At 38.4% G+C, this 25,032-nt stretch overlaps 3 protein-coding genes across 4 annotated transcripts; 2 read left to right on the forward strand and 1 right to left on the reverse strand.

Moving 5' to 3' along the window:
- Nucleotides 1-1,426: 1,426 nt before the first annotated feature.
- Nucleotides 1,427-13,360, forward strand: LOC131939535 (acid-sensing ion channel 1C-like). 2 transcript variants are annotated; one of them, XM_059297907.1, is made up of 12 exons: nucleotides 1,427-1,543; nucleotides 3,042-3,122; nucleotides 3,834-3,968; nucleotides 5,987-6,118; nucleotides 6,759-6,885; nucleotides 7,408-7,506; nucleotides 8,356-8,518; nucleotides 9,950-9,994; nucleotides 11,682-11,835; nucleotides 12,216-12,313; nucleotides 12,498-12,674; nucleotides 13,262-13,360. In XM_059297907.1, exons 1-12 carry the CDS (start codon nucleotides 1,431-1,433, stop codon nucleotides 13,303-13,305), a joined length of 1,368 nt encoding a protein of 455 aa, XP_059153890.1. In that variant the 5' UTR covers nucleotides 1,427-1,430; the 3' UTR covers nucleotides 13,306-13,360. The 2 variants fall into 2 exon arrangements, with proteins under 2 accessions (XP_059153890.1, XP_059153891.1); XM_059297908.1 differs by lacking the exon at nucleotides 13,262-13,360 and having other exon boundaries at nucleotides 12,498-12,820.
- A 554-nt stretch (nucleotides 13,361-13,914) lies between these two features.
- LOC131939537 (nucleoporin Nup37) lies at nucleotides 13,915-20,360 on the reverse strand. Its single transcript, XM_059297913.1, has 7 exons — nucleotides 20,031-20,360; nucleotides 18,417-18,544; nucleotides 18,075-18,147; nucleotides 17,598-17,786; nucleotides 15,914-16,095; nucleotides 14,282-14,417; nucleotides 13,915-14,127 (listed from the first exon to the last, which is right to left on the reverse strand). The coding sequence occupies exons 1-7, from the start codon at nucleotides 20,166-20,168 to the stop codon at nucleotides 14,011-14,013; spliced, it is 963 nt and encodes a 320-aa protein (XP_059153896.1). The 5' UTR covers nucleotides 20,169-20,360; the 3' UTR covers nucleotides 13,915-14,010.
- Nucleotides 20,361-20,442: 82 nt separating this feature from the next.
- LOC131939540 (putative inactive peptidyl-prolyl cis-trans isomerase-like 6) lies at nucleotides 20,443-25,032 on the forward strand. Its single transcript, XM_059297916.1, has 7 exons — nucleotides 20,443-20,531; nucleotides 20,956-21,051; nucleotides 21,278-21,529; nucleotides 21,911-22,061; nucleotides 22,227-22,283; nucleotides 23,222-23,357; nucleotides 24,605-25,032. Exons 1-7 carry the CDS (start codon nucleotides 20,451-20,453, stop codon nucleotides 24,720-24,722), a joined length of 891 nt encoding a protein of 296 aa, XP_059153899.1. The 5' UTR covers nucleotides 20,443-20,450; the 3' UTR covers nucleotides 24,723-25,032.

The raw sequence follows: 25,032 nt of genomic DNA on the forward strand, positions 1-25,032 counted from the left end.
TGGATTTGAACCCTGAGGGGAAGAGAGAAGTGGACCCACCTAAAAAAATTCTGGAGAAGTAGCAAGGGATGTTGGTCTTACATGAGCTCAACTAAAGAGAGTTGCTCTAAGAAGTGCATTTTTACTTTCTCGTACACACTATGGTGAAAGTATTGTAATTGTGCAAAATAACCACATAAAATTTTGACAGATTAAATTTTTTGTTTGCGTGTGTCTGTCTATGACACGGTAACTCGAGAGGCCTACCGTTTTAATTATGTTGACCAAATTTCATGTATGTATACCTAATATATAAAGCTCAATTCTGTATGTAACATGTAATACGTTTGTCGTTGACATACTTCCATGGATTTAGGTGTTAGATTATTATCGTGCTCATAGCTAAATTTATGAGTTAAAAAATTACTATTGAAAGTGTTGGGAAATACTTTTCATTTTTCAAACTGATAGTAATAATTGTCGGCATGTAAATTAAACACAATTTTTAAAAAATTATCATCTTTTACAAAAATTCTAATAATGTCTGAAAATTATTTATATTTAGTCCTTTAGCACTTACTTACCTTTGATAAATTAGGAAAACACAATTACTTCCCTTTATAAAACATTGCATTAGTGGAAAAGAATTTACTTTTTATTACTTTGTTTTGGTGTTGGGAAAAAAATAATTACATAATTAGCGGGGATTGACCAAATGCAAATGTTGTAGGTATATAGGGGGGGGGGCTAATTGATTTTATATAGTAAACATACACTTTTACTAGTGTCCGCCCCCCCCCCGAAAATTTCAAGTGCCCCCCCCCCCCTCCCCCGGAGAAACAAGTCTTGAAAAAACACTGGGTGTAAAACGTCGAGATTTGTGAAAATCTCGATTTCGATTATTTGCATGATTAGCCTACAATACTTCCTCTATTTTTAGTATACGAGAAAGTAAAAAAAAAAAAGAAATCCGGGTGACTGCTATAATTCAACACTCCCCCCCCCCCCACTCAAACACGTCATCCCAAAATATCTGTATATTACAAGAGCGATCTGTCATAAAACATCTGGTTATCAGCAATTAGTGAAATTAACGGCCTTGATGATTTACGAATACAATCAAGGCAGGTCAGCGCGCGCAGGACAAAGATTGTTATCACCTGCTAGTCGAGGGTAGCTAGGATACACTCGCCTCACAGGTACGGCCGGTAGTGGTCAAACAGTAGCCGTTTTCTGTGGTCAAACAGTAGCTGTGGTCAAACTGTAGCCGTGAGTCTGTGGTCAAACAGTAGCTGTGAGTCTGTGGTCAAACAGTAGCCGTTTTCTGTGGTCAAACGGTAGCAGTGAGTCTGTGGTCAAACAGTAGCTGTGAGTCTGTGGTCAAACAGTAGCCGTTTTCTGTGGTCAAACAGTAGCTGTGAGTCTGTGGTCAAACAGTAGCGTGGAGGAAAATGTCCAGCAGAAGACCGAGCAGTGCGCTTGACATAGTTCGCCAATTTGCTGATCAAACAACGGCTCATGGCGCCAAGTACACCGTGACGTCAGAGAATGGACGAGTCTGGCAGTAAGTTTTATTTTTAAATTAGTGGCCACGTCCATACACGACATCACATTCCAATGAGGAGAAGCTAAATTTGCGCTTTTTTTGAGTGCGCTTTTTTCTGTCTTCGCTTTTTTCTGTTTGCGCTTTTTTTCTGTGTGCGCTTTTGCGCTTTTTCCGTTGCGCTTCTTTCTGGTCACCGTTGTATAATTATGACATGTAAGCTATAGAATGTTCGTGTATGTCGTGATATGTTTTGAATGTTCGTGTCTGATATGTTTGGAATGTTCTTGTCTGATATGTTTGGAATGTTCGTGTCTGATATGTTTGGAATGTTCGTGTCTGATATGTTTGGAATGTTCGTGTCTGATATGTTTAGAATGTTCGTGTCTGTCGTGATATGTTTGGAATGTTCGTGTCTGATATGTTTGGAATGTTCGTGTCTGTCGTGATATGTTTGGAATGTTCGTGTCTGATATGTTTGGAATGTTCGTGTCTGATATGTTTTGAATGTTCGTGTCTGATATGTTTGGAATGTTCGTGTCTGATATGTTTGGAATGTTCGTGTTTGATATGTTTGGAATGATCGTGTCTGATATGTTTGGAATGTTCGTGTTTGATATGTTTGGAATGTTCGTGTCTGATATGTTTGGAATGTTCGTGTCTGATATGTTTGGAATGTTCGTGTCTGATATGTTTGGAATGTTCGTGTCTGATATGTTTTGAATGTTCGTGTCTGATATGTTTGGAATGTTCGTGTCTGATATGTTTGGAATGTTCGTGTTTGATATGTTTGGAATGATCGTGTCTGATATGTTTGGAATGTTCGTGTTTGATATGTTTGGAATGTTCGTGTCTGATATGTTTGGAATGTTCGTGTCTGATATGTTTGGAATGTTCGTGTCTGATATGTTTGGAATGTTCGTGTCTGATATGTTTGGATATTCGTGTCTGATATGTTTGGAATGTTCGTGTATGATATGATTGGAATGTTCGTGTCTGATATGTTTGGAATGTTCGTGTCTGATATGTTTGGATATTCGTGTCTGATATGTTTGGAATGTTCGTGTCTGATATGTTTGGATATTCGTGTCTGATATGTTTGGAATGTTCGTGTATGATATGATTGGAATGTTCGTGTCTGATATGTTTGGAATGTTCGTGTCTGATATGTTTGGATATTCGTGTCTGATATGTTTGGAATGTTCGTGTCTGATATGTTTGGAATGTTCGTGTCTGATATGTTTGGAATGTTCGTGTCTGATATGTTTGGATATTCGTGTCTGATATGTTTGGAATGTTCGTGTCTGATATGTTTGGAATGTTCGTGTCTGATATGTTTGGAATGTTCGTGTCTGATATGTTTGGAATGTTCGTGTCTGATATGTTTGGATATTCGTGTCTGATATGTTTGGAATGTTCGTGTCTGATATGTTTGGAATGTTCGTGTCTGATATGTTTGGAATGTTCCCTCACCACGGTCCGCCACATGTGACAGTTGTGCTGTCCATTTACTCCACAGGACGGTGTGGCTGGCGACCATTTTGACCACATGTGGCTACATGAGCTACCAGCTGGTGTGCTTGTCTTTTAATTACTTCCAGTAAGTGATCAACACTTTAAACACACCACCTTACATCACCTTAAATCACATTACATCACCTTACCACACATTACCACACCTTACATCACCTTACACAACCTTACATTCAACAACAACAACAACAAAACATAAAAATTAATGTTAGGGACTCTACTAATAAAAAATTAAACTTTTAGCAAAATTACTATTTTGTTACTAGATCTAGATCTAATTATTACCTGTTTGAAACACTTAGGCTTATTTATACCTTGATAAAACCGAAAGTCATTTTGTACTTATTTCAATTTTTTTTTAATTCAGTATTAAATTTTGCTTAAAAGTGCCTTTGGGCAATTACAATTTTTGAACCACTTCATCATACTATTACTTAGGCCATTATCGTGGCCATAATCCTAAAAATATTATTATGTTTACATCTTCATTTAAAAAATAACAAAATCTATTGGATGCTATGTCGCAGTACCTGAACTTCTCCCCCCCCCCCCCCCCCAGAATCCTTTCGCACGAAAAAAAAAAGAGCGAGTGACATTTTGAGCTGCTTTGAAGGCAATAAAAGAATACACTTAAAAAAAAAATTCTAAAATTCTTGTTGTCTAAAAGTGACCTGCCTGATCCAGGTACCCCTTTCAATTCTTGTTGTCTAAAAGTGACCTGCCTGATCCAGGTACCCCTTTCAATTCTTGTTGTCTAAAAGTGACCTGCCTGATCCAGGTACCCCTTTCAAACTGTCAATCGGATGACGCCCATGGCCTCGCTCAAGTTTCCCGCCATCACGATCTGTGACCTGAACCACATCGACTCGACCAAGATACGAGAGTATTCTGCCGAGGTCACGGAGATACTTAGGTAGGAAATCAGGCGTCAATAACTTGTCAGTGTTCAATTTTATCTCATGGTGAGCTTGGTTTGGTCACATTATTTAGGGGAAGGGAAGAAATCGCATCCGATGACTCGACACCCAAACGAAATATTGTCAATTTGACTGGGAAAACAAGTCTCGTACAGTTAGATCTAGACTAGAGAATAAACTGTTTACATAGATTATCAAACACATTTGATCACTAACAAGGACAGAAGTGACATAGAATTATACACACACGCGCGCGCACACACACACACCCATATATATATATATATATATATATATATATATATATATATATATATATATATATATATATATATATATATAAATCCATCTATAGATACATGGAAGTATGTATGTATGTTATTTAGTTTCTCCATTACTACACCTTCATCCGATCACCATAAAACTTTTGGGACATTGTTACAAATACAACTGGGGAAGTTTCTGTGATTAGGTGACCGGGCTATCCCGTGAGCACTGTGACGCCTACATTCGTTTTCAAAACTGTGATACACGCTGGATACGATTGGCTACTATAACCGTTCGTTAAATCGAACCAGATGCCACTCCTGCGTCCCTGCAGTGTGCGATTAGGCTCCACTGTGAACACTGTGAACTGGTGCCGACATTCGTTTTAAAGAGTGCGATACACTAACGATACGATGGGCTACTATAATCTTTCAATGCATTGAAGCAGGTGCGTCCCCCTGTGCTTGGCAGTCGAGTGGTCTACAGCACCCCGGGCTTCCACCCCCCCCCCCCCACCCCCGCTATTACTATATTGCATACATTCGTTTTAACGATAAGATGGGCTACTATAACCGTCCAATCAAGTGAGGCGTGTCCGCGGCCCGCAGCACCCCGACACCAGTCGCCAAGGTGTGTTCTTTCTGATTATTACTTCGGTGGTTTATGTACACTCGGGGCTTCCATACAGTACGCCCTAAGGGGTAGGATGAACAAACCCGCGCCCAGCAACTATCATCCAAGTCATCCTGCTTTGTTTACATGTAACGCAATGATGAAATCATCTTAAAATATCGCGTCAGCATTTCTTCTGAGACCGCAGTAACATTCGGGATGGGTACGCTATATATATATATATATATATATATATATATATATATATATATATATATATATATATATATATATATGTAATGAGTGATCATTTTTTGGAGGAGACGTCCTTGACAATGCTTGAGCTACTAACTTTCCCACTAGAATGTACAGACCAGAGTGGACCTCGTTTGTGAACAGAACAACAGAAGACCTCAACGTTCATCCGTATGACACAATCTTAAGGAGAAAGTGAGTAGCCCTGACCTGGTGGAATGTAATATATAGGCCTAAGCGAATTCTATTATACTTAAAGTGAAGCATTTCTTTAAAACTTAAAATCTTACGTTTTTTGTTTATTATTGTTTTTAATGTTTTAAGGTGTCATCCCCAAAAAAGGCAGACCCCCTCCCTCAGCCTACAACCCCCTCAAAATTGCAGTTAAAATACGATATTTTTCCAAAATCTTGTCTGAACTCTGTCAACATAGAGTATTTTAATCAATTCATATTACAATTTATTAAAACAGTTTTCTAAATCGGAAAATTAACGGCTAAAATTCGTTTTCTAACATTGCTTTTTTATAATGCAAAAGTGTGACGTCACACCATCTGAACCCCCCCCCCTCTCCCTTATCGCACACCGTCACAAGATTATGGACCCTCTCTCCCCAGAGTTTCTTCCAGGCTTCTCTTCGGGGGGGGGGGGGGGGAGAGGGCGCGAACGAAATGGAATTTATATAGAAAACGTACTTTTACCAGTGTCCCCCCCCTCCCCCCCCCCCCCCCCCGGAAAATGTTGACTCCCAAAAAAATATCAAATAACAAGTGCTCCCCCCCCCCCCGAGAATAAAGTCTGGAATAAACAATGCCCCTCCCCCTACGAGTGTTAAGTCATTTATGACCCCAAGTTATGAAATAAAATGCCTTTATTTCAGTTTCATTTCTTTGATTGACGAAGGTTCTCCAAGCATCGAAGATTCATTTGTTTACTGCTCCTGGCAGGGGGAGGGAGAAGACTGTCAGAAACTGCTCAGCTATGCATACACCCATTCCGGCCGATGTTTTCGGTATCATATGTGCTAAGTTTTAAAAAAAAAATTTAAAGTTTTATAAAATGATTTCACTCGTGCGGTACTGGGGAGTAGATCTAGATCTATGTGACAACGCACATTTAAAATTAGTAGTTAACAAATACTTCCCTGAAGAATTGCAGTAAACCATGCAGATCCAGCTGGTAATCAAGTGACAAGTTATTGAATCTGTAGGTTAGTCACCATGGCATGCTAAAATCAAAATCAACAGAATGATCAGCAGTAGAATTCTAAGTATGCAAAGGGAAGCAACTCAATTATTTTTTTGGGCAAAATCGCTCTAACCTAGTTATTTCCTCTTTACAGAAAAAAAAGGATAAGGGTGTTGGTGGTTTAAAGTGTCAAGTCATTTTATTTTAGGAAGAAAAAACAAAAAAGGGGAGGGGGGTGGTAAAAATATGGAAAAAAATGTATTTGATTTTACTCTTCAAATCATAAATTTAAAAAAAAATTAAAACATTTCCTTCTAAAATTTAAGACATTTTAAGTTAGAGAAGTGGCTGTGTGTGTTTAAATTGAGACCCAGTATCAGTATGATTAAAAGTTAAATTATTAGCCCATATAGTAACAATACAATTGAAACAACAAGACAGTCAAGACATATTATTTCTCCAAGGCTGAACCAGACAGTTGTGGACACAAAAAGGTCAGACAACTATGGTAGCAGAAGTGGATTTTTTGCTGTTCTAAAAGTAAATGCCGAGGGATACACAGTATCTGACAAACACTCGTTGGGGTTTAAGGTAAAAATTACCTGAAGTATCTCACATACTTTTAGATTAGATTTAAGGTAAAAATTACCTGAAGTATCTCACATACTTTTAGATTAGATTTAAGGTAAAAATTACCTGAAGTATCTCACATACTTTTAGATTAGATTTAAGGTAAAAATTACCCGAAGTATCTCACATACTTTTAGATTAGATTTAAGGTAAAAATTACCTGAAGTATCTCACATACTTTTAGATTAGATTTAAGGTAAAAATTACCTGAAGTATCTCACATACTTATAGATTAGATTTAAGGTAAAAATTACCTGAAGTATCTCACATACTTTTAGATTAGATTTAAGGTAAAAATTACCTGAAGTATCTCACATACTTATAGATTAGATTTAAGGTAAAAATTACCTGAAGTATCTCACATACTTTTAGATTTAAAGTAAATAATTCTATAGTCCTATATACTTAGTATCAATTGAGCATTCAGATGTAATTGAATCAAGCTATTCTCTAACCTTATGTTGACTATGTGGCTGTGAGCAGCTGTTCATCCATCATCACTATGACTATGTTGACGTCAACTTGAAACATATTTTACTGAGCCCAGGTTTTAGCTATGATGTCAGCTTCCAGCAGTACACGGTAGGTGGGTCAAGTTTTTAGACCAATTAGTTCATAGGTGGGTCAGGTTTTAGACCAATTAGTTCATAGATGTGTCAAGTTTTTAGACCAATTAGTTCATAGGTGGGTCAAGTTTTTAGACCAATTAGTTCATAGGTGTGTCAAGTTTTTAGACCAATTAGTTCATAGGTGTGTCAAGTTTTTAGACCAATTAGTTCATAGGTGGGTCAAGTTTTAGACCAATTAGTTCATAGGTGTGTCAAGTTTTTAGACCAATTAGTTCATAGGTGTGTCAAGATTTTAGACCAATTAGTTCATAGGTGTGTCAAGCTTTTAGACCAATTAGTTCATAGGTGTGTCAAGTTTTTAGACCAATTAGTTCATAGGTGGGTCAAGTTTTAGACCAATTAGTTCATAGGTGTGTCAAGTTTTTAGACCAATTAGTTCATAGGTGTGTCAAGGTTTTAGACCAATTAGTTCATAGGTGTGTCAAGGTTTTAGACCAATTAGTTCATAGGTGTGTCAAGTTTTTAGACCAATTAGTTCATAGGTGGGTCAAGTTTTTAGACCAATTAGTTCATAGGTGTGTCAAGTTTTTAGACAAATTAGTTCATCACTTGCTGGCTGTCTAGATCAGTTGTCAGCCATCATAAAAGTACATAGTGCTATAATTTTTGTATCAAACTAAAGTTAAGTAGATACCACTGAGTATTAAAGTTTACAACACTCAAACTTAAAACCCAAACATACTATTTTAATTAACGTGAAAAATATTGAACTTAGCCTAAATTTAAAGGATTTCAACCAGTATTTACCATTTACCATTAAAAAAATTTCAACCAATATTTACAATCCCATGATTTTAACCAGCTGAAGTACTTACCATCCCCATACAACTCACTTGGTAGGGACTGCCTTGCTGGGTCTGTTGGTGACCTTGACCCTGGTCATCCAGCTGGCTACTCGTTCAGCCAATGTGTCGTGGAAAGAAGCAAATCAATCACTGCAGCCATCTGTGGCTGTAACATCACTGGTAGGTTTAGATAACATCACTGGTAGGTTTAGATAACATCACTGGTAGGTTTAGATGACATCACTGGTAGGTTTAGATGACATCACTGGTAGGTTTAGATGACATCACTGATAGGTTTAGATGACATCACTGGTAGGTTTAGCTGACATCACTGGTAGGTTTAGATAACATCACTGGTAGGTTTAGATGACATCACTGGTAGGTTTAGATGACATCACTGGTAGGTTTAGATGACATCACTGGTAGGTTTACATGACATCACTGGCAGGTTTAGATGACATCACTGATAGGTTTAGATGACATAACTGGCAGGTTTAGATGACATCACTGGCAGGTTTAGATGACATCACTGGTAGGTTTAGATGACATCACTGGTAGGTTTACATGACATCACTGGTAGGTTTAGATGACATCACTGGCAGGTTTAGATGCCATCACTGGCAGGTTTAGATGACATCACTGGCAGGTTTAGATGACATCACTGGTATATTTAGATGACATCACTGGTAGGTTTAGATGGCATCACTGGTATATTTATATGACATCACTGGTATATTTAGATGACATCACTGATAGGTTTAGATGACATCACTGGCAGGTTTAGATGACATCACTGGTATATTTAGATGACATCACTGGTAGGTTTAGAAATAGCAATATAAACAGAAAGTTATATTTTAACGCCAAGGGTAGACAAGGTACATAATATAGTCCAAGTAGAGACACAGCAGTTTTAAACCCTGGTAGGCTTAGATAACAACCTACATGTTAGGGTGGACATCACATTGTCACATCACTGGTAGGTGACATGTGCCTGACATATCACATCAACACATCATGTTGACACATCAATTGACACATCAACACATCATGGTTGACACATCACAATGGACACCAGCAAGTTGACGAGATTCCTTCCATAATGTTGTTGACATGGAATAAAATTAATTTATGGACCTCTCAAATAATTTAAAGACTTTTCTCACTGGCGTCCATTGACACATCACAACACCATTGACAAACACTGATCACTACTTACTGTAGAAATGAATGTGTACATAAATCAGAAACATGTTGTTGACCAAAAAAAATCTTCCTACATTTTCACCAGTCTAAATGACATGATCTGTTTCTCAACAAAGCACATTTTTTTATTGTGTTACTGGTTGTCTTTTCTGTCTAGTCTGTAACCACACTGTTGTGTGCTGTCTGTAACCACACTGTTGTGTGCTAATAAGATGTCCATTGTATTTGTAACTCTTTAACTTGTGAGGTAACTAACACTATCTGTTTTATTACCAATCACATTAACCTCTCTGCCTCTACCATTTGTATTTATTGTTTGTTTGAGTTGATGATCAAATGTTTTGGTTTTTATTTTTAGAATGGGAAAAAAATAGACTTTGTTCAGACAATTTTTTTTCCATTCAGATTGCACAGTGAAGGAATTCCTAGACTGCTACAATCCAAACTTTGGTAAGATGAGGTACAGCATCATACACATGCAAGTCTAGCTAGAGAATAAGATATGTTAGTTGAGTACAACACTCAAGAAATTTTTACCATAAGGTTTGAAGCAATACCCTATCATGTTTGCAAAAATTCCCTCCCTGTAATGTTTACCACAATCACTTACCTGTAATGTTTACCACAATCCCCTACCTGTAATGTTTACCACAATCCCCTACCTGTAATGTTGACCACAATCCCCTACCTGTAATGTTTACCACAATCCCCTACCTGTAATGTTTACCACAATCCCCTGCCTGTAATGTTTACCACAATCCCCTACCTGTAAAAGTGTAATGTTTACCACAATCCCCTACATAATGTTTACCACAATCCCCTGCCTGTAATGTTTACCACAATCCCCTACCTGTAAAAGTGTAATGTTTACCACAATCCCCTACCTGTAATGTTTACCACAATCCCCTGCCTGTAATGTTTACCACAATCCCCTACCTGTAATGTTTACCACAATCCCCTACCTGTAATGTTTACCACAATCCCCTACCTGTAATGTTTACCACAATCCCCTACCTGTAATGTTTACCACAATCCCCTGCCTGTAATGTTTACCACAATCCCCTACCTGTAATGTTTGCCACAATCCCCTACCTGTAATGTTTACCACAATCCCCTACCTGTAATGTTTACCACAATCCCCTACCTGTAATGTTTACCACAATCCCCTACCTGTAATGTTGACCACAATCCCCTACCTGTAAAAGTGTAATGTTTGCCACAATCCCCTACCTGTAATGTTTACCACAATCCCCTACCTGTAATGTTTACCACAATCCCTGCCTGTAATGTTTACCACAATCCCCTACCTGTAATGTTTACCACAATCCCCTACCTGTAATGTTTACCACAATCCCCTACCTGTAATGTTTACCACAATCCCCTACCTGTAATGTTTACCACAATCCCCTACCTGTAATGTTTACCACAATCCCCTACCTGTAATGTTTACCACAATCCCCTACCTGTAATGTTGACCACAATCCCCTACCTGTAAAAGTGTAATGTTTGCCACAATCCCCTACCTGTAATGTTTACCACAATCCCCTACCTGTAATGTTGACCACAATCCCCTACCTGTAATGTTGACCACAATCCCCTACCTGTAATGTTTACCACAATCCCCTACCTGTAATGTTTACCACAATCCCCTACCTGTAATGTTTACCACAATCCCCTACCTGTAATGTTTACCACAATCCCCTACCTGTAATGTTTACCACAATCCCCTACCTGTAATGTTTACCACAATCCCCTACCTGTAATGTTTACCACAATCCCCTACCTGTAAAAGTGTAATGTTTGCCACAATCCCCTACCTGTAATGTTTACCACAATCCCCTACCTGTAATGTTGACCACAATCCCCTACCTGTAATGTTGACCACAATCCCCTACCTGTAATGTTTACCACAATCCCCTACCTGTAATGTTTACCACAATCCCCTACCTGTAATGTTTACCACAATCCCCTACCTGTAATGTTTACCACAATCCCCTACATAATGTTTACCACAATCCCCTACCTGTAATGTTTACCACAATCCCCTACATAATGTTTACCACAATCCCCTACCTGTAATGTTTACCACAATCCCCTACCTGTAAAAGTGTAATGTTTCCCACAATCCCCTCCCCAGATGTTGCCTACATGAACACCAGTAGGGAGGGATGTCTGGTCCCTTGCTCCAGCCACTCGTACGTGCCTATCATCTCACACGCCATTTTCCCCGCACCACACTTTGCCTGGACCCTCAAGCCAACTTTTTGGCAGTCAGGTGACTTGAATGACAGGTAAGTCAATTCACATGACTGAAACTTGTAAGGGCCGGCCAACAGTTAAGGTTAGAAGGTTAATTCACATCAATTTAACATGCTAGGATGTTAATTCACATTAATTTAACATGCTAGGACTTAAAACTGTGTAAGGCTAGCCAAGTGATTTAAACTAATATTAAAGCTGTATATTTAATGATTTTAACTAACATTATAGCTGTATGTTTTATGATTTTAACTAAGATAGAAGCTATATATTTTATAATTTTAACTAAGATTATAGTTGTATGATTATTGCTGCATTTACTAAATGATTTGAACTATGATTATAGTTGTTTGATTATAACTATATGTACCTTACGATTGTATTTGTAAGATTATTTCTTTCTATGTCCCAGCTTTACCCAGGCTGTTGTGGCAGTTAACCTCCATTTTGAGGATCTGATCCTGAGGGAGGTGGAACATGTTCCGCTCTTTAACATGCATTCTGTCATGGGTAGGTTTGGTCACTAGCATTCTGTCATGGGTAGGTTTGGTCACTAGCATTCTCTCATGGGTAGGTTTGGTCACTAGCATCCTGTCATGTGATGAAGGTTAGACCTGTTCTTGATTATCTTGTGGTGGGCAGGTTGTAATTTCTAGTTTTAGAGCTGGTCATATGATAGCTGTGTCTTCCCCAGGAATTGTGGGAGGGAACATGGGACTTTTCCTGGGTGCCAGCCTGCTGACTTGTGTGGAACTCTTGCAGCTTACATACACTCTCATCAAGTACGGGCTGCTCAAGTTGATGGCGTCTCGCAGGCAACCACATGTATGCCAGTGTCAGCCTGTTCAAAAAGCCACCGTCAACCCCACAGGTGTACAAGCAAAAGCCTAGGCCCACAGGTGTACAACCAAAAGCCTAGGCCCACAGGTGTACAAGCAAAAGCCTAGGCCACAGGTGTACAACCAAAAGCCTAGGCCCACAGGTGTACAACCAAAAGCCTAGGCCCACAGGTGTACAACCAAAAGCCTAGGCCCACAGGTGTACAATCAAAAGCCTAGGCCCACAGGTGTACAACCAAAAGCCTAGGCCCACAGGTGTACAACCAAAAGCCTAGGCCCACAGGTGTACAACCAAAAGCCTAGGCCCACAGGTGTACAACCAAAAGCCTAGGCCCACAGGTGTACAACCAAAAGCCTAGGCCCACAGGTGTACAACCAAAAGCCTAGGCCCACAGGTGTACAACCAAAAGCCTAGGCCCACAGGTGTACAACCAAAAGCCTAGGCCCACAGGTGTACAACCAAAAGCCTAGGCCCACAGGTGTACAACCAAAAGCCTAGGCCCACAGGTGTACAACCAAAAGCCTAGGCCCACAGGTGTACAACCAAAAGCCTAGGCCCACAGGTGTACAACCAAAAGCCTAGGCCCACAGGTGTACAATCAAAAGCCTAGGCCCACAGGTGTACAAAAGCCTAGGCCCACAGGTGTACAACCAAAAGCCTAGGCCCACAGGTGTACAACCAAAAGCCTAGGCCCACAGGTGTACAACCAAAAGCCTAGGCCCACAGGTGTACAATCAAAAGCCTAGGCCCACAGGTGTACAACCAAAAGCCTAGGCCCACAGGTGTACAAAAGCCTAGGCCCACAGGTGTACAATCAAAAGCCTAGGCCAACAGGTGTACAACCAAAAGCCTAGGCCCACAGGTGTACAAAAGCCTAGGCCCACAGGTGTACAACCAAAAGCCTAGGCCCACAGGTGTACAACCAAAAGCCTAGGCCAACAGGTGTACAACCAAAAGCCTAGGCCAACAGGTGTACAACCAAAAGCCTAGGCCCACAGGTGTACAAATAGTAGCCTCACGTCTGTCACTTAATGGCAATGATTTATTGTTAAAACTTGAAAATTTCATTACCTTAGTTAACAGTTTCAGAAGATGTTAAGTGTTAAAAAATCATTTTGCACTAAGACTACATTGTTTTAAAGTTTGCATGGTGGCAGTAAATATTTTGGTAAAAAAAAACAAAAAAGAGAAATTGTTTTAACAGTACGACTCAAAAAACTTTTTTTTATGGAACTACAGCAACCTCAATGGGAATAAAATTTGGACCAAAAGATTCAATCATAAAAATGTTTATTTATTTCCATCATGTGCAGAGTTTTTACATCAATAAATGTGAACACAGGCTGGTGAGTTTGTCTGTCTGTCTGTTAGATAGACTCAACACTCCAGAAGTGGACCATCTTGTCCCCCCCTACTGCCACAATAGGCAGGCGCTGGTGCCAGGAGAGGCCATAGGAAACCTTCAGGCTGGTATTGACATGGGTCTGTGGGACAAAACATTAGCTGACTAGAACACAAGTCATGTAGACAAAACATCAGCTCACATGGGGTAGAGACACAAATGATGTAGACGAACATTTGAAGTGGCGTAGACATCTGAAGCGATAAAATGTGGGGACCAAACCATGGGTTACAAACCTGATGATGCCTGGTGTTGAAGACTTTGAGCTGACGCCCAGGGCGGCCACATGTTGCCACCAGTGACTCATGACATCGAGACCAGCGAAAATTTCGAGCGCCTTCATTGTGAGCTTGTCTTTTTTCTATTGGCAGACTGTGAAGGTAACAACAAAAAAATTCATAAAAAACTTTTTAATAACAAGCTTTTATGTAATAATGCACTAAAAGGTAGAAAATATTTTATTTTCTTTAAATATTTAATAATACGCTACCATTTAAATAACTATAAAGAAAAGCGCGTGTCGCTGTATTATCTATTGGATACTTTTACTAATATTAATGAAGTTTTTTATGAGTATTTTTTAAGTACTTTTATTTTATAACGAGAAAAATGGCCCGTTGAGGAAGGATACACCGGGCGCTAGGCTGATAGTGCTGTCTCTTTTCTCTAAACTAAAACCACCCCCCCACCCCCCCACCCACCCCCCACCCCCACACACACCACCCCCCACCCCCACACACACCACCCCCCACCCCCCACCCACCCACACACCCCCCCCCACCCCCCACCCCCCACCCACCCCCCCCCCCTCTAAAAAACATGTCTACCGTCCCATTCAACAAAATATAATTATTTACTTTTTCCAGTGTCCGCCCCCTCCCCGAAAATTCTACCCCCGCCCCCGAAAATTTCAAGTACCCTCACCCCTCTCCGTGGAGGAAAAAGTCTGAAAGAAACACTGGTGTCGCGCATAGCCACTACGCGAAGAATTGCATTAAAGAAATTGCAAGAAAACCACTTTTTAGATGAGACACATTAATTAGGCGGTAATTTTATTATAGAGTATCGATGAGGAAATTTCTTTTGAGTTGGGGAGAGGGGGGGGGGCTCAGACGTTCTTACGCGGGGGTGGGGCTTCGCCCCTACCCGAAGAATTGTATGAAAGAAACTTCACGCAAACCACTTAGATTAGACCAAATTAGACCAAATCAATGACGTCATATCAATGTGTGCACTATCCGGCTTGAGATTATTTTCTACTCTGTGCGCTAAATGTGTCGACGTCATACTTCGTTTTTCGAAATACTATGCATGTTTTTATTTTCCTTGTGTTTTCTCTAGAGCGTTCTTGTCAGATAGATAGATAGACAGACAGCGAAACTATTATTATAGATTTAAATAGAGTTGCATTACTAAAAACCATTGCGCACCTAATGAACACGATAACAAGTGTATAATAGCACAGAATAGTTGGATAAGACAGCCTACTAATTCGGTCCCAATTTTAATTAATTCATAAAAAAATAATTAGGCATCCAATTAAGTCAAATTTAATGTCAGAAGTCAAATTTAATGTCAGATTGCATTGTCTTCATGTCTTGACCCACGTGCCAACTTTGAACCGAATCTGTCAGTTAGAAGTGCCAGAAATTTCGCTTGGGCGTTTCGATCTAGACAGACTGACGACAGACAGAGAGGAAGCAAGTTAAATAAAAGCTTGTCAAAAAGGTCTCTGTGTTTAGGTGTGAATGTGATTATAACAAAAAGATCACCCACTCAAACTATTCATGTCTCCCAGCTTACCCTACTCTGAAGGAACCTTGTACTGTCCCAGCCAACACCACAGAACAACAGATTGAAAAATTTACCTTGACAATGAAACATCAAAAACGATCCAATCAGAGCCTGCCACAGCACCAACAAGCAAGTTGTTGTGTCTTGACCAATCAGCAGACAGGAGAGGTGTTTGTCCAGTGCTGAGGCTCATGATTGGCTGGTTGTTGTGTAGAGAAAAGAAACGAATAATTCCATCCTTCTGGGCCACCATCAGCTTTGATTAAAAAATAATAATTTTTTTTTTACACAATGAGCCATATGATATCAAGCTTTAAAAACAAGAGATCAACAGCTAGAACAACTTTTTTCTTCCTTTTTAAAATTCTCAAATGTCTTTCGAAATATTACTTGAATAAAGAGGTTACTTGATTTGCCCAATGGCTACTCTACTGTGTCAGGTCTAAGACAATGGCTACTCTACTGTGTCAGGTCTAAGACAATGGCTACTCTACTGTGTCAGGTCTAAGACAATGGCTACTGTGTCAGGTCTAAGACAATGGCTACTGTGTCAGGTCTAAGACAATGGCTACTGTGTCAGGTCTAAGACAATGGCTACTGTGTCAGGTCTAAGACAATGGCTACTGTGTCAGGTCTAAGACAATGGCTACTGTACTGTGTCAGGTCTAAGACAATGGCTACTCTACTGTGTCAGGTCTAAGACAATGGCTACTCTACTGTGTCAGGTCTAAGACAATGGCTACTGTGTCAGGTCTAAGACAATGGCTACTCTACTGTGTCAGGTCTAAGACAATGGCTACTCTACTGTGTCAGGTCTAAGACAATGGCTACTGTGTCAGGTCTAAGACAATGGCTACTCTACTGTGTCAGGTCTAAGACAATGGCTACTCTACTGTGTCAGGTCTAAGACAATGGCTACTCTACTGTGTCAGGTCTAAGACAATGGCTACTCTACTGTGTCAGGTCTAAGACAATGGCTACTGTGTCAGGTCTAAGACAATGGCTACTGTGTCAGGTCTAAGACAATGGCTACTGTGTCAGGTCTAAGACAATGGCTACTGTGTCAGGTCTAAGACAATGGCTACTCTACTGTGTCAGGTCTAAGACAATGGCTACTGTGTCAGGTCTAAGACAATGGCTACTCTACTGTGTCAGGTCTAAGACAATGGCTACTCTACTGTGTCAGGTCTAAGACAATGGCTACTGTGTCAGGTCTAAGACAATGGCTACTGTGTCAGGTCTAAGACAATGGCTACTGTACTGTGTCAGGTCTAAGACAATGGCTACTGTGTCAGGTCTAAGACAATGGCTACTCTACTGTGTCAGGTCTAAGACAATGGCTACTCTACTGTGTCAGGTCTAAGACAATGGCTACTGTGTCAGGTCTAAGACAATGGCTACTGTGTCAGGTCTAAGACAATGGCTACTGTGTCAGGTCTAAGACAATGGCTACTGTGTCAGGTCTAAGACAATGGCTACTGTGTCAGGTCTAAGACAATGGCTACTCTACTGTGTCAGGTCTAAGACAATGGCTACTGTGTCAGGTCTAAGACAATGGCTACTCTACTGTGTCAGGTCTAAGACAATGGCTACTGTGTCAGGTCTAAGACAATGGCTACTCTACTGTGTCAGGTCTAAGACAATGGCTACTGTGTCAGGTCTAAGACAATGGCTACTCTACTGTGTCAGGTCTAAGACAATGGCTACTCTACTGTGTCAGGTCTAAGACAATGGCTACTCTACTATGTCAGTTCTCACCTTGAATGGTTCGTCAGAGTGCCAGCACACAGCCATGCCAGGGGAGGTAAGTTGAAACAAGGACTCCTGGCGACCTTCTGCCAGTGACCAGATCCTACAGGTCAAGTCATCTCCTGTGCTGGCCAGCTGGGAGCCTTCACTAGGATCATATGTGATAGAATTGACAAAACCTTTGTGTCCAGACAATACCTGGGGGAAATCAGTGCAATCATATCTGACAGAATCTAAGTAAACCCTGAATAAAAACTTAATATATTTGATTTGTTCATGTCCGTGATAAAAATCTTAAAAGTAAAAAACTTACTTTGACTGTATTTGATTTGTAAATGTACTTGATAAAATCTTTAAAGTAAAAACTTACTTTGACTGTATTTGATTTGTTCATGTACGTGATAAAATCTTTAAAGTAAAAAACTTACTTTGACTGTATTTGATTTGTTCATGTACGTGATAAAATCTTTAAAGTAAAAAACTTACTTTGACTGTATTTGATTTGTTCATGTCCGTGATAAAAACCTTTAAACTTCTGTCATCTGAAGCTGCAGCCAAGCTGAAAAAAAAAGTACCACAGGTGCACATAGTAGCACAGTCATAGGTGTAGCCTGTCTGTCATATGTGTACACAGACATAGGTGTACTTTCATACTTATAGGTGTACATTCTAGTTAGTTTGTGTGAGCTAAATAGCAGTGTTTCTTACAGGCATCTCTTTGGGGGGGGGCATCTTCCCCCCTACGAGCAAAAAAAGTCTGAAAGAAACACTGTATCTAGGCAAGTTCATACATGATCAAGCATTGGATTCAGTCATTTTTCTTCTTACCTCATTAACTTTGGTAACACTTTCAATGAAGTTTGTGGGCTCCATGCTATGGCCAATGTGTTACACTGGGTAGAAAAATCTCTTAAATGTGTGTACTCAATACCTTTAGTGATTTCTGAATCTTCTTCCTGAAATACAAATGACATAAAATACAAAATATTGAGCCGCAAGGAATTAATCTAATAAAAAATGGCCAATGCCAGCAATAAAACAAGTTAATTAAAAAGTCTAGTGACATTTAAGCGCAATTTCCTTATGTTATCTAAAAATAGCTCTGTCGTAGCGTAAATCAAGATCAGGGTTAGTAAAACCATTGGTTAAAATACATGTTTTATTTACAATAGAGTTACATGACTAAAACTTGAAAACTTTCTTCGGCAATATTGTTCTAAATTATGGCAGGAATCGATTGGTACATGTTTCAAGTCGCTAAGTGGTCTGGTTGCCGAGATATGGGCCAAAAACTGCATTTTTTCGGTGTTTTTTGGCTTTTCCGGGAAATCCATGAAAGAAACCCGGAATTTTTATGGCCTATGTTCATCCTCGTAACTTGCTTAACATAATTGCTTTTGGAACTAGTCCTCGATATTGCTTCGTTGAGGAGGAGATACGACTTAAAGCTGCGGACACACATTCATCCATCCATTCATTCATTCATTCATCCATCCATTCCCAGAAATGACGAGTTAATAAACGCAATTCTCCAGAATGGAAATTGCGCTAAAAACTATTTGGACAAGAAAGGAAATTTTTGATGAATTGTTTATATTTTCAAGCTACTCTTACATAGATCTAGTTGAGCTCTACAAGAATAGAGAATCTAGGCCTGTAAATTTTTTGTACTAAAAAAAAACAACTAAAAATCCCTATTAGATCTAAATTCTAAAAGCTATAGGGCTGGTAAGTAGGTCACCAACCAGTTCTATGGCCTGACCTACTGAAAGGAGATTGTTTATATTATTGTTTTGAGTTTATATGCAACAAGCCCGCCGGTTGGTTGAGGCCACGACGGGAGGACGTTCTGACCGGGATTCAAAGGGACGACTCGAAATATCATCCCTTGATTTAACTAATATATAATTATAATAATATTATAATAGATCTATAGGCCTATTCCGTAAAACTCCATTTTAGCGTATTTTATTATAACACAACCGAAACACATAAAAACATTAAGAAAACACTAGAATTTGATCTAGATCTACGTATATTTTAAAAATGTGATAATTAGAAAAAGTAAAAAACATTATAAATAAGCATTTGGCTTAGGACAGTTCCAATTAAGTAGCATGTGATCGTCAGCTGGAGAAAAATTCCTACTACACGTCCAGATTCACAGTGAGTTCACAAATTTTCTCAAGTTTGTACTAAAGTAAATTATCAAAAACCAAAACAAAAATTCATAAAGAAATAATAATAAGCCAGCCTAATGTTTTTGTGTGTTTATAATTTATTTTAAAATACGCTTACCTAGAGGTGAATGGGTCGCTGCTTTGCGGGGAATAAAATACGCTAAAATGGAGTTTTAGCGGCTATAAAATTATAAATCTATACTATATATATATATATACTATGGGTGAGCCTATACTATAGATCTAGATCTAGATTTTCTACCTGAAACCGACAAGAGAAGACTGAGATCCCAGAAGATGTTCCGACAGCAAGCAAATGACAAGACCACTCGAAGGGGGAAAATTCAACACAACTAACTGTGTGAGAACATGGGATAGAATAAGTGCTGTCTTCTTTCATCTTATAATAATCTAGATCTGTTTAAGTTTAAATCTTTATAAACAGTTAACACTATGATTTGACTATGTTTATAGTTTTTGCAAGTGCCTGCTGCTCATTCAAACTCGAGATGTGCCTTAAAAACAAACTGATCTAAAATATAACACCAGACTATCAGAATCTGGTCTTTTTACAACAAAGGACTAGCGGAACTAAAATTCTGATTTTTAAAAATCTTAACCAGGGGGAAAAACTATGACCAAAAAAGTGGTTATTTTTCCTTGTTTCTATGGTAAATTAAACATGGCGGGTAGAGTTTACAAAATTGCTCTCTATGGGCTAATAAATGAAGTGAACTTCATCAAAGCGAAAACATGCGTGGAGGTAATATTTTATTACCTACCATATGCCATATAATATGATGAAAGATGCCATCCTATTTTTAAAATAGGGTTATTAAAATATTTATTAATTTTCTTGATCTATTTGAACTAGATCTCTTATTCTCTATCTAGTAGTATCTAGTTAGTCTAGTAGTATAGTAAGTATAGTCTATCTATATTAAACTATGTTTCTTTCTAGTTTAAGTTTAGTAAACTTACTTTAAACTTTTAATACTTAAGTAATAGTAGTTAGATCTAGTAGTTTATTAAGTTAATTGATTTAGTCTCAGTGCCAGTGGTGTTACTGTTTAGTCGCTATTACTCTATACTTTAGTAATTAATGTTTTAGAGCCTATTTTGTCAATTATTGTTTGGTTTCTAAAAAAAAATACTGAGGTATAAGTATAATCAATTATTTATTTCAGGACCTGTACAGAAGGCAGCCTGAAATCTTCCCCAAGCCTGTTATTGTTGGGATGTTACAGTGTGACTGGGATGCCTATATAGCAAACAAAAGAAAGGTATTGGCCTGTATTGAGATATTGATTATTAACAAAAAAGTATATTAATGTAAAGATATTTATAGCAAATAAAAGAAAGATTTATCATTATAAAGATCTAAAGCTATTGCTTATTAAATGAAATGTTACTTGAGATACAATAAGTAATACTTAAAAGAAGACTCAATAAAGCTTTATGTGCACAATTTCACGAATACTATTAGTAATAGACAATTTTAATCAACAGGAACTGCGTGGAGAGGCCTGGGGCTTTAATGAAAAGGCAATAGCTTTTGTGAATGATGTGTTGATAGGTGGACCAGATGACTTCATAAGCTGGGCAGAGGACAATCACAACTATGAAGAGTATAGGCCAGAGCCCCTGTACTACACTCTCACAGAAGAGGCTTACAAGAAAAAACTCAACTCTCAAGGACATGATCATGTTTTTATGGACATCTCGATTAATGATGAGTTCATTGGAGGCCTGATAATAGAGGTAACATTAGCTCTAGAGTTTGCACATTTGAGTGTACCTGAGTATGTTATGCTGTCTGTAGAAGCTGTGCTATCACTAGGATGGGTGTCATTCGGTGCAGTATCTGAAGTTGTCATTCGGTGCAGTATCTGAAGGTGTCATTCGGTGCAGTATCTGATGGTGTCATTTCATGATTTGGTGCAGTATCTGAGGGTGTCATTTGGTGCAGTATCCGAGGGTGTCATCTGGTGCAGTATCTGAGTGTGTCATCTGATGTAAACTGCATCCATTATGCCCCCACCATGTGACGCAGTTAAAATAATTTTTTTTCTTCTGATCATTTTATTTTTCTATTTAAATGACACCAAAAGGACCAAGTTTTAACTAATGCAAACGTTTCAGCTTTTTTCAGACATTGTCCCTAAAACCTGTGCCAATTTTTTGCTGCTTTGTTCAGGAGAGAAGGGGGAGTCACTAGAGACTGGCTTCAAGCTGACCTACCAGAACTCCATCTTCCACAGAATTGTCAAAAATGGCTGGATACAAGGAGGAGGTAACTCAAGTTAAGCACAGAAATGTATCACCTCCCTTCATCATCTTTTCCTTACTGAGCCCATGACACATGGGACGCCATCATTTCCCTTACCCTTGAAATCACATTTACAGCCTAAGTCATTATTCCTGGCACTAGTAAGTGAAAAATTATTTCTCATTTCAGATATATATAATGGTCGAGGTAATGGTGGAGAATCTGTGTTCGGCCAGGTTTTTGAAGGTATTACATTGTAATGTAATAATAAATCAATCCACGTCTATATGTCTAGCTTGGCCATGTGATTAACCCTTTATGCCCCCACTTTTGCCAGTGTGTGGTACAGTTCTGTGGTCACCCAAGTATGTTAGTATGTTTATTTACATGTAGTAGTGTTGGTAACAAGATTTTGAAGGAGTAAATATTATATATATATATAATTCTCTTCTTGGAGACCATAGAAAACACCAAGCTGTAAGCACGCCTAGCAGCCCACTCTCTTCCTCTCCAGGCATATCCCTACCACCCCCACCCCTGGTACTGTCGAATTCACAAATTATGAATTACTGAAAAGTAGAAATTAAAACAACTAAATAGCGGCATATGATACGCCGCAGGTCGGCTTGTAGGTTTTATTTACGTTGTTTCCTTGTTCTATCACTAGTGGTTCATTATTTACATATTTTCAAAAGAATTTTTTTTCCCTAAATTACGGGCAACACAATTAGTGAAGTTTCATCCAATTAAAACTCCAATGCTGTTGAATCTGACTTTATTTTTAATGTAACTATTTAAAAGTAAAGAAGCTTCAGTGACTACATTCATTTTTTTTTTAAACATAAAAATACATTTTTAATAGAAATAGTAGAGGTAGTGTTTTGCTCACCTTTTTTGGGATTAGTGTTATTTTCATTTATTATCAGTTAACATGGTTTTTAAGTTATTCATAATAAACTTAGGCAAACTTTTGTGTACACTGCTTTTTTCTTTTTTTTTTAACCTAAGTGGTTATTTTAAAAAAAAAAGTGCAGTGGTTGGAAAATGTGCCATCTTTTTTGGCCAGCCATAGGGGAGGTAAAAGAAAGTTTGGATGCCCCAGCTTTAAATTGAATTGCTTACATATACAAAGTATGAAATTACACAAATGTCACACTGCTGAGAAAAGTAAAAAATTTTTTCAGATGAAAATTTTATTGTCAAACACAATGAACGTGGCATTGTGGGAATGGCAAACAAAGGGCGCCACAGCAACGGATCTCAGTTCTACATCACACTACAGCCCTGTCCTTGGATGGACACCAAATACGTGGCTTTTGGGTAAGTTCTGATATAGACAGCACTATTCTCTTTTGGGTAAGATCTGATATAGACAGCACTATTCTCTTTTGGGTAAGATGTGATATAGACAGCACTATTCTCTTTTGGGTAAGATGTGATATAGACAGCACTATTCTCTTTTGGGTAAGATCTGATATAGACAGCACTATTCTCTTTTGGGTAAGATCTGATATAGACAGCACTATTCTCTTTTGGGTAAGATCTGATATAGACAGCACTATTCTCTTTTGGGTAAGATGTGATATAGACAGCACTATTCTCTTTTGGGTAAGATCTGATATAGACAGCACTATTCTCTTTTGGGTAAGATCTGATATAGACAGCACTATTCTCTTTTGGGTAAGATGTGATATAGACAGCACTATTCTCTTTTGGGTAAGATGTGATATAGACAGCACTATTCTCTTTTGGGTAAGATCTGATATAGACAGCACTATTCTCTTTTGGGTAAGATGTGATATAGACAGCACTATTCTCTTTTGGGTAAGATCTGATATAGACAGCACTATTCTCTTTTGGGTAAGATCTGATATAGACAGCACTATTCTCTTTTGGGTAAGATGTGATATAGACAGCACTATTCTCTTTTGGGTAAGATGTGATATAGACAGCACTATTCTCTTTTGGGTAAGATGTGATATAGACAGCACTATTCTTTTGGGTAAGTTCTGATATAGACAGCACTATTCTCTTTTGGGTAAGACCTGATATAGACAGCACTATTCTCTTTTGGGTAAGATCTGATATAGACAGCACTATTCTCTTTTGGGTAAGACCTGATATAGACAGCACTATTCTCTTTTGGGTAAGATCTGATATAGACAGCACTATTCTCTTTTGGGTAAGATCTGATATAGACAGCACTATTCTCTTTTGGGTAAGATCTGATATAGACAGCACTATTCTCTTTTGGGTAAGATCTGATATAGACAGCACTATTCTCTTTTGGGTAAGATTGATTTACTTGTACATTGAACTGTTTCTCTGATACCAAACAAAAGATGAGCTGTAGAGAAATCCATTCCAGTCTCTAGTTGTGGCAAATTAGTTGATTGATCTAGGGAGATAATTTTTCACCCCTATAATTTTACAAAGCATCTTAATTTGAATCAAAAGTGTTTGATGCAGGAAAGGTTTGAGGTCAGATAAGTTGGTTAAAAAAAATTGAAATTTTAGATCTTGGTCTGAATTATAAATTGAAAGTCACAAGAAACTTATTGTTTCAGTAAGGTGATTGAAGGAACAGAGGTTTTAAAGAAGATGGAAGAACAAGACACAATGAACGAGAGGCCGAAGTCAGAGATCAAAATAATCAAATGTGGAGTCGTTCGTTACGAGTTTTAGATTTCAACTAGATTTGTAAACATTGTTTTTGTGTCTTCAGACATGTTGAATTTTATTTATTTGCTAAACATGAAATACTGGCAGTACAACTGCTGAGAGGATGCCACAGACTGGAAATTACTTAAGATTGTAATTTTTATTATTATACCAGATTCCTTTACATTATTTTACTTTTACAACAAAAATGTACAGGGATTCTACTCAATGCCAAAATTATTTTTTATTTAAATTAAAAGGTTGCTTTTGCTAAATGTTTCTTTAACAAAAAGAATGACTGCACAATAAAATAATTTTGAAACAACAAAATCAA

The sequence above is a fragment of the Physella acuta genome, unplaced genomic scaffold (genome assembly GCF_028476545.2).
Source record: "Physella acuta isolate Inbredline_101_S28 unplaced genomic scaffold, ASM2847654v3 ptg000283l, whole genome shotgun sequence".
Lineage (NCBI taxonomy): Eukaryota > Metazoa > Mollusca > Gastropoda > Physidae > Physella > Physella acuta.